Source organism: Athene noctua, chromosome Z (assembly GCF_965140245.1).
Source record: "Athene noctua chromosome Z, bAthNoc1.hap1.1, whole genome shotgun sequence".
In the NCBI taxonomy this organism is placed as follows: Eukaryota; Metazoa; Chordata; class Aves; order Strigiformes; family Strigidae; genus Athene; species Athene noctua.
The window spans coordinates 43,516,517-43,531,043 of NC_134077.1; the positions used below are offsets into that span (position 1 = coordinate 43,516,517).

A 14,527-nucleotide genomic window follows, 5' to 3' on the forward strand; every position below is an offset into this window, starting at 1 on the left:
GGGTTGTTTCTTTTGCTGCTGTTATTTTGGATTAGCATACACATCACAGTTCTGCTGAGAACACCATCTGGTGTTCAAGTCTGTAAATTTACTCTATAGTGCTAGCAATGCTGCAGAGATGGAAGGATACAGAGAAAGAGAGAGGGGGTGAGGTGAGAAAGATCTGGAAAGACACCATTATGATATCAGCCTAGTTTAAATTTTTGTCAGAAGCTGTGCGCACTTTTGTTTTTATAATCTAACTTTACATTCAAAAAACCCACAAAAAAAAAAAAAAAGGAAAGAAAACCAAAACCATATCCCTTCTGTCCTTGTTTTGGGGCTACTATAAACATCTATACACAAGAACACCATACTCTCTTTTTCTTCCAAACCGGTTAACAGTATAGGCATGTAGGTGGCATGATTCAACTAAAAGGCTTTTTCAACTTTTTTATACCAGCAAAAATAACCAAAAGAAACAATAAATAAAAGGTGCTAAAGTTAACATTAAGGATTCAATTGTAATATACTGACAATCTGGGAATCCAAATCCTCAAGCTCTCTTGATACTCACAGGTCTCTGCAAACTATGAAGCAAATACATAAATAACTCAAAATATGATTGAGACTGTGAAAGGCTTTTTAAACTAAGATAACATGATCCAGATTAACTTTTTTTTTTTAAACACAAGAATATATGAATTGTCTACACCTGAATAAAACATATTTAACAATTAAAAAAATTAACAACCACAAAAATGAAAAACTTTAAACAAAAGTGAACATCATTTCATTTTAGGGCACACAAAAGCCCCTTGCAGTAGCTTCCAGTAGTGGCCTTACTGTTGTGTCTCCCTCCTACAGATGCATAAAATGAAGTTCAACTCCACACTGAGATGATGGCTAACAGGGCAACATAATGGTCACATACAGCAAAATGCCACACCCTGGTCATGACAATATATCCCACTGCAGAGTCTCCATCCTGTGCAGGAACAGCACACAGAGATGTCATTCTGTTACACATTATTCAAAAGCTACTTTGTGGCCACAAACTGCTAGTCAACACTAACCTTTCTGTCATGTAACGTTTGAAAAATGGGAAAGCTTTGGGTTTTTATAGTTTAACTCCTTGTATTTAAATTTTTAAATGACAAGGTTACTAAAACTCATGCACGCTGCAAAAAACGTCATGCAGTAGTTAAGGTAAACCATCCAAGCAGTTTTTATTCATTAATATTCATAAATACACACAGCAGCTTCATTAGAGATTTTTCATTTTTTTTCCTCTTCAGTTTGAATGTGGACTATTAGGAGAGCCTTTTGCATGTCAAGGTACAGGACACAGAGCTTTTTGCTCTGCACTGCAGCCTACATTTACCTGCTAGAAGTAAAAATTAGTTAAGTGGAAATGATTATCATATATATCTTTTCTCTCTTTCTTTTGAATGTACACAATGTAACAAGAGTGACAGACCTGAAATTACAATCACCAAAACAAACCCAAGATAGTTGTTGTCCACTTTCATTGGCAAATACAGCACAGAGGACATTGTCTGCAAAGTGGGATGTCATCAAAGAGGAGGTGGAGGAGGCTCATTTCCTTTATTACTCTCTTTTAAATTTAGGTTTTCTAAAGCAACATCTAGAGGCATAATATCTACACAGCCCATAGCACCAAAATCTGCAATCTCCCCCCGCTCATCCTCATCTGAGGAGGAACTTTCTTCCTGCATCAAAGTGGACAGTAGAAGCTCCTGAACAAACAGGCTGCAGTCTGCCCGTTCACTTTCCATTGACTGACGCTCTGCTTCCGACATCTTCGGATCATTCAACCTGTACAGCAGCAAGGGAAGAGAAGACAGGCAGTTGGTAAAAGCCCTTTTCACTGATGACACTACTGACAGGCACCAAAAGGCACTCAAAAGTCACTCCTTCATGACAGCCCTGCTTGCCCTTCCACATGTACAGCTTTGGCAGCCTCTGACCACCCTTTTCCTGTTGCTACAATAGCATTCAAAGTGGAGCCTAAAGTTAGAAGAAAATAAACTATTTGTGAGGTTTCTTGCTATTCAGAAGTCTTTTAGGGAGGGCTGTTGTGATTTCCTAGACACTCATTACATGCCCATTTTGTTTCTAGGTCAATTTCTGAATTCACATATGCCACAGAATAGATGACTGCATGTGTAAAGCTTAGGGATTCCCAAAGCACAATAGAACGATCATTCCACCACTTCTCCCAGGTCACAATGCATGCCCTGACTGGCAAGGAAATTGCTCAATCCAACTCTGAAAGTCACTGTCATCTGTGACACTTGCAGGTACTTTTGATTAAATTTCTCAAATAATAATGAGGTTTTGATTGAAAGATGTCACATGGTGTTATTTTGCACTTAAGACAAAAATCAGATTGACTCAAATCCAGGTTTCTTGACACAGGAGTTGTTAAAACACCCACACTCTTTCACAATACCAAACAAAAAGAATATGTACAGCAGGGCATGGCCAGGGAGATGTAGAAAACGTTATTTAGTGTCAATAGACAACCTTCTAAAAGCACTGTAATAGCATGGTGGGTGACTTCTCTTTAAAATAACCCTGGGATCCAAGTATAATTTCTAAGCCAGATAAGTATTCTGTTAATTAATAGCCTCCCTTATCTGCTTTGTTATTGAGTCTCTAAAATAATTTATGTATAAACGGCTATTCAACTTCCAGCTTTTACTAAAGATCAATTTCCTATTGAACAATACTATCTTCTGATTCTCTCCCTCTCCATTACAACTCAAGTGTATATACTTGTATCACTGGAAATGCACTTGTTTTGCTGGAAGTAGTAGGGGAAACAAGCACAATTTAGTTAAGAAATATTTTTTTTGTTTCTCTTGAAGTTGAGATGCAGCAACTAATGTTTACCCATTTCTCAGAAGCAGACAGACAGTAGGTTTGAAAAGATGTTACAAATGCAAACAAAAGCAGAGTACATTGGCTACAGACTTGAAGAATCTGGCAGAAGTCCCCTACCTGAGCCATGACTAACTTACTCAACCAAAACCCAAAACCAGCCTCCTTTTCAAGGTTTGCAGAAATCCATACTCAAGTTTATTCCTTTGAACACGTTCTAGCTGTGTCACAAAAAGTACAGTGCCTTGTGAGATTGCCTCTCCTTTTTGCAGCACTAGACCACCACAGAGTATTTCTGCAGCCAGCTCTGGGAGCTGGCTTTCCACAAGCAAAATAATTCCCCATGCTCCAGCTATAAACCGCTACTCTCGGATATCGAATTACCAGTTTTACCTCCATGCTACAAATGCGGATGAAGCATTTTTTATATATATTACATATTCTGTGACCACTGTTGATGTCTACCATGAATATTCTGTATGGTGAATTAGCCTGTTAATTCTGCAATGTATCTGATCAGCCACTGCTTTACAAGGGCATGTGCCTAACAAGTTTCATTGAGCTCTATGTCTCTATTAGGGCTAAGGCAAACAGAAATGGTAGAAGTTACCTTGTAAGAAGAAACTGGGAATTCTGGATAGTCTGTTGACTGTTTTCTGTGTTAGATGTGTTGGTGGTTGTTGTAGATTGTGTCATAGTGGTGCTGACATTGATCGTGTTGGTGCGTCTAGTTGCATTGCGTGCAGTCTCCAGTTGCTGTCTTGCTGCCTGCGCATGTTGTCGTTCCAACTGCAGTTGCATCTGCAGCTGCTGTAACTGAGAAGCAGAAGGGCCAGAGGAGTTGAGCTGTCCTGCTGAACGCCTCACACCTGACAGCTGAGATAAAAGCTCTGCCAGAGAAGAGAAAGTTCTATGATGAGAGATCTTAAATAAGCATTACACAATAGAATAGATACACCTTGACTTCCAGTGCATAAACTCCTTTTTAAAAGCAATAAAATCAAACAATGCTGAAGAGCCCATGAAGCTCATGAAAAAAGTCCTAGCATTCAATGTCTCAAAGCATAATGAAGATAAAGACTTATTTATGCAGATTCATTCCAAGTAAGAAGACAAAATGTAATGCCTTCAAAATAACAGGAGAGCTAATCTACAGGAAACGCCTGGCCAATGACGTCCTCTGCAGCAGCTCTCCGAAACTTCAAGTCAAAATAGCAGTTGACTAAGAAAATACTTAAAATCACAACCAAAGCCAAAATTATCTTCCTCTCAACACATGTTCCCTCAAAACACAGGCTTCACTTTCCCAGTATCTCAGAGGGAAGCTGTGCTGCAGCAAAGAAAAAACATCATACCATTGTTCCAAACATTTTTTTAAAATACTTACTTAGAAAAACATATTAAAGCATTGCCTCACATCAAAACTGAAGTGGTCAAGCATTTGTGCTGTATGATTTTTTATTTCTGCTAGAAGTACAGAGATGGCCTAGCAATTAAAAGAACTCTGTCCATAAATCTTCCAGTTCAGAGGGATGGAATACTTATAGCAAGTTTCATCCACAAAGAATTTTTTGAAATAAATACTAGCAGCAAATTACTCCTCAGTGCATTACTGCAGCATCTCTTCTACACCCTGTGAAAAATGCACTTATATCACCTGCTTGCTGTAGTTGATACAAGGGCAGAGGAAGTAGGGGATGATATTGCTTCTGCCCCTCATCCCTACATCACAAAGTTACTATATAGGTCAATTTTCCTTCCTTAACAAAATACGGATCCTTCTAAATAAGGCTTTCTTTGAGGAAATAAAGCAAAATGTAGTTGTTTTCCACATCAGGAACTCAGGATGGTCAAGTCACTTTTATCAACAGTGACAGCAATATCAAGATTAAATAACTTAACTCCATTGCAACTACTAGAAAGTGCCACAGGGGGAAAAAACATCTTAAAAGCATAATGTGTTATAACCTCCATTTGTTTTAATCAGAAAAATTTTGATGGTCTTCCCTACTTATTACTCCAGTAAAAGGGGAGCCATATCAAACTTCCAAACAGGATTCAGATGTATTTATTCTCACTGCAAGTTAAAGCGTAAGTTAAACCTTACAATAGAGCAAGAGTATTTTGGAAGCAGATGTGAGGTTGAGACAGTGAAGTGGTGTAAGGAGGGCATCCAGCTCAGTGTGCAACTGAACTCTGAATGCAAAAACACAGCTTTCACCAAAAAAAATATTCAGAAGAATGCCATTTTATACCACATTTAATGTTGTTAAGTGGGGAGGCCTTGTGAGGCTGAAAACAAACCTCAGCAGCTACATCACATTTAACTGAGCTGAACAAGCTGCTCTTGCAAGAGAAAGTCAAGGTCTTGCATTGGAGATGTCACAAACATCCTCCTTCCTTGCACAAATCCAGTTCTTTTCAGATCTTCCTGTGACCTCACTTAACATTTCTTCTCTTGATGGTATACTTCATCCCAGCTAATTTAATCAGTTAGATCTGGTCACAACAGGCCAACAGGGCACCAGAGGCAGTAGAAGGCAGGCAAGGGGACCATGATTAAGGAAGGCAGTGGAGCCACAGCTCCCCTTTCAGAGCCAATGCCTCGTTAAGATGGCTGTCTGTCTACCTCCCTCTGAAGAAGTCACAACATGATTAAATAGGAAGCTCCAGTTTAAGCATTATGACTTCTTGGCATCTGAAGTAAAGGTAGATTATGACAGAAATTCTGAGGTTTCCCTGACACACTGGCATGGTCAAAGACCGCTGCATAAACACATTTAGATTTCCCCCTAGGGAAAATTATATTTGGTTTTGGATTTGTCTTCATTCTCTATTTTTTCTTTCCCATAAAAAAAAGTTCTTTTCACATCAGAGCTAAACATACACCAAATAAGTTATTCCTGGGAATCCTAAAGACATCTTCATTATTTCTGGTGTTGAAAATGAGACACCCTTTCCTCCTCACAGTTTTTCTAAACTTTACCAAAATACACTGCAAATGCTTGCAACAGTACATTTATGTAAGAATTTCCAAGTACATAAAAAAAGGGCATGATATTAGCAAGTCTGTCATTCATACAGCAGCCTGAATGCAAACTGAACATATTTTAAATGTCCATTAATACTCAAATTCAGCCAATTTCATCTTCATTGAAACAGATACTTACTTCCATAAACACCTTTATCCACATGACAATTAAAATGAGATGTATTGAAACAGGTGATGGAAGTTGGACACAATCACTTGTAAAAATATATACCTGTGCATAGATTAGGTTTGGGAAACTTATACTGTCTAGAACTAAAAGCACAAGCTACAGGCAGCAGTTTCAGCATCTCCATGCACAGGCCCTGTTGACAACCCAGCCAAGCACATGGCTCACGTGTGAGCAGCGATCAAATCACACTTGCACTGTGGAACATATCTATACATGCAGATTCATAACAACTGGGCAACTATTATCATTCTGAATTTTAATTCCTCCATGTAAGAAGGAAACTAGGGTAAAATTAATGGTTACAGCTCTTACCAGCTATAGGATCCATGGCTTCCCTATTGCTTGGAGAATATGAACTCTGAGAAGATGAAAGCCCACCAGAGGAACTGGTAGTAAAGTGCATGTTTGATCTACGTGCACGAGGGCCTCCTAAACCCCGGCCTGGGTGGAACATCCTACGTACATGCCGAACACCACTGGATTCATCGTAACCAAGAAGTTAAGAAAACAGAACTGTTTGGCATCGACTATTAAACAGCAAGGACATTTGATGGGTGAAATACACAGGTGTGCACTGTTCCTCACTCCTAAAATAATGATTCAACTTCTGAAGCAAAGGTAAACTACACTGTAGCTATGGTGCAAGTAAGACATACTGATCTGAGCTCAAGATACCTAGTGCTGTGTACACCAAACTCCCAGTGTTTCTCCAACTTTTTGTAGTGTCTACAAAAAAATCAGCATTACTTTCTTAGTTTTTGTAGATCAAAGTTTTCTACTCACTAATCTGAAAACTGACATGCATATTCACCCAAGCTTATTACAGAGGTTTTTATTCTCCCTCCCCAATTCTTAAGTATCAAAAATAATAAAGCTTCTTGCCATTCCTATCAAAAGTGCATAATACTGTATTCCTTTTGACTTCCATACTTCATTATTTTATCCAAGTTTTATCACTTCAGTCCTTAAGATACTGAGGTTTCTGGAGTATTCAGCACTTTCATCACACCCCTTTCTTTCACCTTTCCTCTTTTAGCCAAAGAAATAGCAGTAATTCCAGTTATGATAATGATGCCTTTAATTTTCCTGGTTTACCCTACTTGTCCATATCAGATGCTTATATTTCAAATCATACCTTTTATACACTTTCTCATATAAATTCAGACAATCAACAAATTATTTGAAGATTTTTTTTTGTCAGAAAGTTATTAACATTCATTCTTCCAAGACAGATAAGGCTTCCTTTTATTTTAAAAATTCCAAGTATAATTCACTAGTGCAAAATGAAATAGCATAGGCTTGAATATTTTTATTTTACTGTTACTACACTCTTAGCTTAGATCCTCCCAACTCCCATCTTCTTTGTTTTTATAATCACAGATTTATCTAGGTTGGAAAAGACCTTGAAGATCATCCAGTCCAACCATTAACCTAACACTGACAGTTCCCAACTACACCATATCCCTCAGCGCTATGTCAGCCCGACTCTTAAACACCTTCAGAGATGGGGACTCCACCACTGCCCTGGGCAGCCCATTCATTCCAACGCCTAACAACCTGTTCTGCAAAGAAATGCTTCCTAATATCCAGTCTAAACCTTCCTTGGGGCAACTTGAGGCCATTAATAGTATGCTTACTACTTATATGGTATCCATTACTGTACAAGAGTAATGTCCAATGTACTTTTCACAAAACACAGAGTGGAAAACCTCAGGGCATCATGGAGGTCAAGAACTTAAAACTGAAAGAAGTTACTAGACTTCTCATGGCAAGAAAGAACTTCTGGCTATTACAAAAGTATTTTAGAGAACGTTTGCCTCTTTCAAACTCAGTTACACTACAGTGTGAACCACTTAATATCTAGGGTGTAAGAGGAAGATCTCCCCTGGCACATAACATACTCTGCCTAGCATAGGGTGCCTTTCACCTCTGAGTGTACTAAAACTGGATGCTGCTGGTGAGGAGATACCATATTAGATGGACTAATGTCCCCATGGTGTTTGGCAAGCTTTTCATAACTAGACCTGGTAGAAAGGGACAATATTGGGGGATTTTTCAAGCCGACACAATACTGTGGTATAACTTTCCTAATTGCAGCTTTTAAAGTGCTTTGAGATAAACCATTCTTTAAATACTTAGCTAAGTGTGCACCAAAGTCTCATGAGCTATGCTAGAGTAAGAAAAACCTTTGTAAATCTTAATTTGTGACAAACAGATAAACTGAATAGTCATGTGAGAACTATTTGTATGATTGATGCTGAAAAGCTGTATTTAATAAATTTTCAAGTATTTTCCTGCTGAAGTAAGAAACTGGGCTTTAAAGAGCTGTCTCTAGACTGTATGAATAAAGGACATACCTTGCAATGGCTGCACAAGGTCTATAACAGGAAACACATGCAGCCTTCTGGGACAATTTAAGAAAAAAACACAAAAAAACCAAAAACCAAAATAAACCACACATGTCTAATCAACACTTGGAAGATGAGGCCAGCCACTCCTCATAACTCCAGGAGTAAAAGCTTACCTCAAACTAACAGAAATCCTCACTCTAGAAAAAGTGCAAGCAAAGAGAATCTTCTCTCTTTCCATCTCCTTTTTGTACATGAAGTTTGTTACACAGCATGGAAAGTTGTTCTGTACAACTTTAAATTCATATGATGTTTGGAACAGCAATAAAATGGTATTAGAGACCAGCTCTCTCACAGCTCCATGACTTTGACAGTTATTCCTTCCTACACCACCAGACCTTGGATGAAAAGGGGCATCTCTTCTTTTTTTCCTACTTCAGACCTGCCTGTTGCTAGATATGATGTAGAGCCCAGCATGGAATAATCACTTCAGGATACACTTATGTTTTGGAGACTTGACAACACTGATCACTAAATAACAGTGTACAAGCAAAAAATTCTACATGCATTGTTTTTAATACTGATTCATGGACAATGTATTCCCAAAATATATCCAAGATAGATCCATTTTGGTATGACCAACATTGAAGCCTTACTCTGTATTTGAAAAGATCGATTTTGCTAGCTCAAACATTCCCAAACTAAGAGTCATCTATCTGGTGGCATCTCTGATACTGGAGGGGGAGAAAAAACTGCAGAATCACCAATTCTAATCAAACACCTCGTTCATTCCAGTAGGAAATTAATTTCACCCTTAACTTGGAAAATTTAAGCTTCCTGGACTACAGAGCAGTTAAGCTCATGTTGGAAGCCCACACTTTTACCTTTGGTACATTGCTATGTAGTTAATAGGGATGTAAATTTTGTTAGAAAAAAAGCATATTAGAAAGGTGCTATGAAAAACTCACAATTGGTAGAAAGAGCAGAACTAAACTTACACAAGAATTGCTCAGTGACTCACTACACCAGTTATCAAGCAACACTGAAAAGCCATCTAAAGGCCAGGAAAGATCCAATGGTCTGGAAGATGCTCTCCCCTCAATCTCATCCCATCTCTACCTGAAAGGGAGGATGACAAGACCCTGCCTTGGGGGGCATCTGACCATGGAGGACCTCCCTGGACACTTCTGATCAAGCTCACAGGACCAGAGCCACTGCATTCAGCACTCTGCTCCTCCCAACCACTAAGAGCCCCTCTCCTGTCCACAGGGAAAGGTGGAGATAACAGCTTTTATCTAACTTTGTAGTGTTCTTAGCATTATTAATTACTCCTCTGCAGAGCAAATAAATGTGAAAGTCCTTTGCACTGATCCAATTATTCTGTAGTAACTAACATGTGGCTTTAGCCTGTCCTGACCCTAAAGTCATGGTAATTCTAGCAAACTTAAAATGTAATCAAACACAATCAAAACTGAAACAGAGCCATCTTCCTTAACACTGTCTCCCTGCTGCTAGTATAATAAACTCTACTTGCTAGGGCTTAGATTTTTTTTTTCCTTTTTTTTAAAATCTTTTTTAAAAAGCCACTATCAAAGTAATAAATTTTTTTTTTGTCTGTCTGTTCAAATGAGCCACAAAGGAATACTTCAGAGAGATTACTTACTGTATGTAGGCTATGTACCCTGCATGTCATTTAAATAAAAAGCCCAAACCAAAATACTTTTCATCAGATAATCTGGGATGGGGGGGTGGGATTAAAAAAAAGAAACCAGCTCTTCAGCATATGTTCTTCTGTATAACCTGTTGCTAAGCTAACTGAAAGACAACATCCTATTTCCCAGCAAATCTAAAAGTTTTCTGAGTTATATTACAAAATCTCAGTAACACTATGAAGTTATATTATTAAAACACGGTGTTAAAAGTAGTTTAGAAAGTTTAAAATCATTTCTCAAAACCAGCTAAGCTTGAATCATCCTCAGACTACCATCTTCATGTCACAAATATTTAACGAGTACATAAAGCAGTAATAAGTCTAATGATCAGGCAGGATAAACCACAGTGCAAACAGAAAAACCTCTCAAAGTTCTTTAAACATTTTCACTGTTAGAGCAAAAAGCACTATCAAGTATACTTACAGTCTGTTCACAGTCTGGTATTTATAATTTTCTAAACTAGCAAATGAACCTTTATATTTTTGACATACAGATCTTTAGCAGCATAAGTTCCACGAAAACCAGAACCTTTTTACTATAAAAATCAAAACAAGTCATCATTGCTGCTACATGAAACAGCCTAGCCTTTCTGCCTCAACTTGGAAAGGATATTAAATCTCTAGGAGCTCTGTGTTCCAGTGTAAGATGAGCTGCGAAGTCATCTGTGACATGATTCGGATCCCCTCCAGGTAATGCTGCACATATTGGACAAATCTGAAATGACAAAGTGAGAAAAAAAAACAGCTTTACAAATTTTACACAAAACAGACACATCGAGTCAATGATTAGATGTTGATTCTTATGCTTTAAAGAAAATCACATTCTAGGTACTCACAAACACTTGGATAACAATATATTCAAAAGACCCAGAAAACATATGCAAGTGCAAAAATTATTTTAGGAATCTTTATGATTTTCAGAACGCTATGAAAACCAGAGCTACAATTTTGAAATGCAATGTCTTGAAAATTAGTCTTTGTATGCCAGTTCTGCCACAGACAGCAGTCTGATTACACAGGATTACTATTGCCTGCTTGACACTCATCCCAGAGGAGTCAGAATGAAACTACATGTAAGTATTTGTTAAAGTATCAAACTGGGAACACCCATTCAGACAGTGTATAACTACAGGTCTGACAGAAAAGAGTTGATCTCCATGTCCCTACCACAACAGTATTTTGGGAGAAGGCACTGATGTCTTTTTTTTTTTTAAACGAAAATACACGTTAAGTAGACAGTGCCATTACAATTTCCATAATTACGACTTATTTTCTGAATGACCACAAACAGTTTGAAAAGTATCTTCCTTCTTTCTTTGAAATATTTTGCAGACTAATTTTAAAATTTTACAGATGGCAGACAAAAAAATAATTCTACATAATTATTCCCCAAATGTTAAGTGCTCAGTACTTTGACAGTTAAATGCAACCGCTGTCTATGAATTTACCTTTGTTCCTCACAGTCAAACAGTCTTGACTTTATGGAGCAACTCTGGCTGCAACATAAAGTCCAGGTTGCCTGTGCTCTTCATGCATACACTTAAATTGTTGACAGTAGATATCAAAAGATTGGGGGTGCTAAGAACACCTATACAACAGCATACACACCTATATTACTCTTATGGAGGTGAGGACAAGGTCTTGAAATAAGTTTACTATAAAATCTCCACTGCTTTTCACAGCAACTGCTACATTTTTAACGCCACCTTAATTTTTGTAGTCAGCTCTATGCAGAAAACCAGACATTTTAAGAGCATTTCGCTAGAACCTCTTCCCATTTATTTTTAATGTTCAGCATTCCTTTTCAGAGAACATCTCTTCCCAGATTTTTTACCACTACAGAAGCCATACAAGCAGACATGCTACAGAGCAAAGACATCTTATTACAGTGTAATATAATAAATACTCAACTATGCCAACATATCATACCCTTCAGGGATATAGGAATACATGAATATTGGACAGATGGTTCTGAAGTCCATAAACTTATTTATAGGCTACCTAATCTTTGAGAATGTCTTTCACAACAACAGGAGACAACACCTTAAAGCAATGTGGTTTTCGTTTAAGCTACTCTGAGGAAGCAGAACCCCAACATGAGAAGAACAACACACGTCTGAAAGCAGTGAAGCAAAAGAAAGTTCTTTTGCTAAGAGGACAATGGCATTATGAACAATGTGTATGTGCCTGATAAGAGAGACAGCCCTCAGAAAAAAAATCGACTAAGAAAAGGTTATAAAGAGCAAGTATCCTAACACTAATTCTAAAAATGAACTAAATGTCACAAACAGTCTGACTGGGAAAAGTTACTCAAGCATTGTTACATGCAAGCAAAAATTCTGTTAAGCATAAACTCTGACAAAACAAAGACTGTAGCGTCACAGATGAAACATGACAACTGAAAATCACTTTTAACAGAACACACACGAACAAATGGTGCAGACAAGAGGAAAACACCATCAGAAGCTTCCCCTGAAGTTATGATCATCTGTATTAAAAAAATCAGCATGTTACCCTGAATGATGTCTGAAAGATGACTGCAAAGTCCTACATCAATCATGTTCACAGAATACCTGCCAGTTTCCAGAAGTCTGCTTATATTACCACTACTTCCCTATTTAAATACAAGGTAACCACCTGAAATCACAGTATTTCTGTAACCTCAACAAGAGACACTGTAATCTTCAAAAATGAAAGAGAAACCAGACTGCCCTAGATAGTCTGTTTTTGTCTATTACTGCAAGAAAAGCTCTCCTCAATTTTATCAGTAACATATCCTAGTCCTTACAGTTCATGTACAAGGAGCCTAGCTACTGCCTTGCAAAACTCAAGAAAGTGGTTGCAGTACCATGCAACAATAGAAAATTTGTGTCTGTTCTGAAATGAGGTTCAGAGATGACATCTTATCTAGCAGTGGAACTGGCTGTTCCCTGGACACCCAGCCTCATGAGCTGGGACATGGGGAGGGGAAGCAGACTGAGGTCAGCACAATTAAAGAGGAGGTGGTCAGAGACCTGCTGCACCACTTGGATGCACACAGGTCTGTGGGACCAGATGGGTTACACCCGAGGGTGCTGAAAGAGTTGGCAGATGTGCTTGCCAAGCTGCTGTCCATGATTTACCTGAAGTCATGGCTGACTGGGGAGGTCCCACTGGACTGGAGGGTGGCAAATGTGACACCCATCTACAAGAGAGGCAGAAAGGAGGATCCAGGAAACTATAGACCTGTCAGTCTGACCTCGGTGCCAGGGAAGGTCATGGAGCAGGTCACCTCGAGTGCCATTGCAAGTCATATAATGGACAACCAGGGGATCAGGCCCAGTCAGCATGGGTTTATGAAAGGCAGGTCCTGCCTGACAAACCTGATCTCCTTCTATGACAAGATAACCCGACTATTGGACGAGGGAAAAGCTGTGGATATTGTCTACCTGGATTTTCGAAAAGCATTTGACACAGTTCCCCACAGAATTCTCATAGAAAAACTGGCTGCCCATGGCCTGGATGAGCGTACGGTCTGCTGGGTCAAGCACTGGCTGGATGGACGGTCCCAGAGAGTGGTGGTCAGTGGAGCTAAATCCAGCTGGTGGCCAGTCACACACACACGTGGTGTTCCTCAGGGCTCGGTGTTGGGACCATTTCTGTTCAACATCTTCATTGATGATCTTGGTAAGGACACAGAGTGTATCATCAGTAAGTTCACAGATGACACCAAGTTAAGTGGGAGTGTTGGTCTGCATGAGAATAGGGAGGCTCTGCAGAGAGACTTGGATAGATTGGATCAGTGGGCCAACGTCAACGGGATGAGCTTCAACAAGGCCAAGTGCCAGGTCCTGCACTTGGGCCACAACAGCCCCCTGCACAGCTACAGGCTTGGGGAGGTGTGGCTGGAGCTGTCTGGAAGAGAAGGATCTGGGGGTTCTCATTGACAAGCAGCTGAACACAAGCCAGCAGTGTGCCCAGGTGGCCAAGAAAGCCAACGGCATCCTGGCTTGTGTCAGAAACAGTGTGACCAGCAGAAGTAGGGAGGTGACAGTCCCCCTGTACTCTGCACTGGTGAGGCCACACCTGGAGTGTTGTGTCCAGTTTTGGTCACCTCAATACGAGAGAGATATCGAGGTGCTGGAGTGAGTGCAGAGGAGGGCAACGAATCTGGTGAAGGGCCTGGAGAACAAATCCTATGAGAAGCGATTGAAGGAGCTGGGACTGTTTAGTCTGAGGAAGAGAAGGCTGAGGGGAGACCTCATCACTCTCTACAGCTACCTGAAAGGACAGTGTAGAGAGGTTGGTGCTGGTCTCTTCTCACAGGTGATTAGCGATAGAACAGGAGGGAATGGCTTTAAACTGCAACAGGGGAGGTTCAG

At 39.4% G+C, this 14,527-nt stretch overlaps 1 protein-coding gene across 1 annotated transcript in view; it reads right to left on the reverse strand.

Annotated features, from left to right (window-relative positions):
• Positions 1–1,183: 1,183 nt before the first annotated feature.
• KCMF1 (potassium channel modulatory factor 1) overlaps positions 1,184–14,527 on the reverse strand; it is a 59,629-nt gene continuing 46,285 nt past the window's right edge. The window contains exons 4-7 of the mRNA XM_074932749.1: positions 10,780–10,881; positions 6,420–6,594; positions 3,497–3,776; positions 1,184–1,818 (exon numbers count right to left, since the gene is read on the reverse strand). Of these exons, the coding sequence (XP_074788850.1) occupies positions 1,557–1,818; positions 3,497–3,776; positions 6,420–6,594; positions 10,780–10,881 (819 nt within the window). The 3' untranslated portion in view covers positions 1,184–1,556. The remainder of the gene's footprint in view (positions 1,819–3,496; positions 3,777–6,419; positions 6,595–10,779; positions 10,882–14,527) is intronic.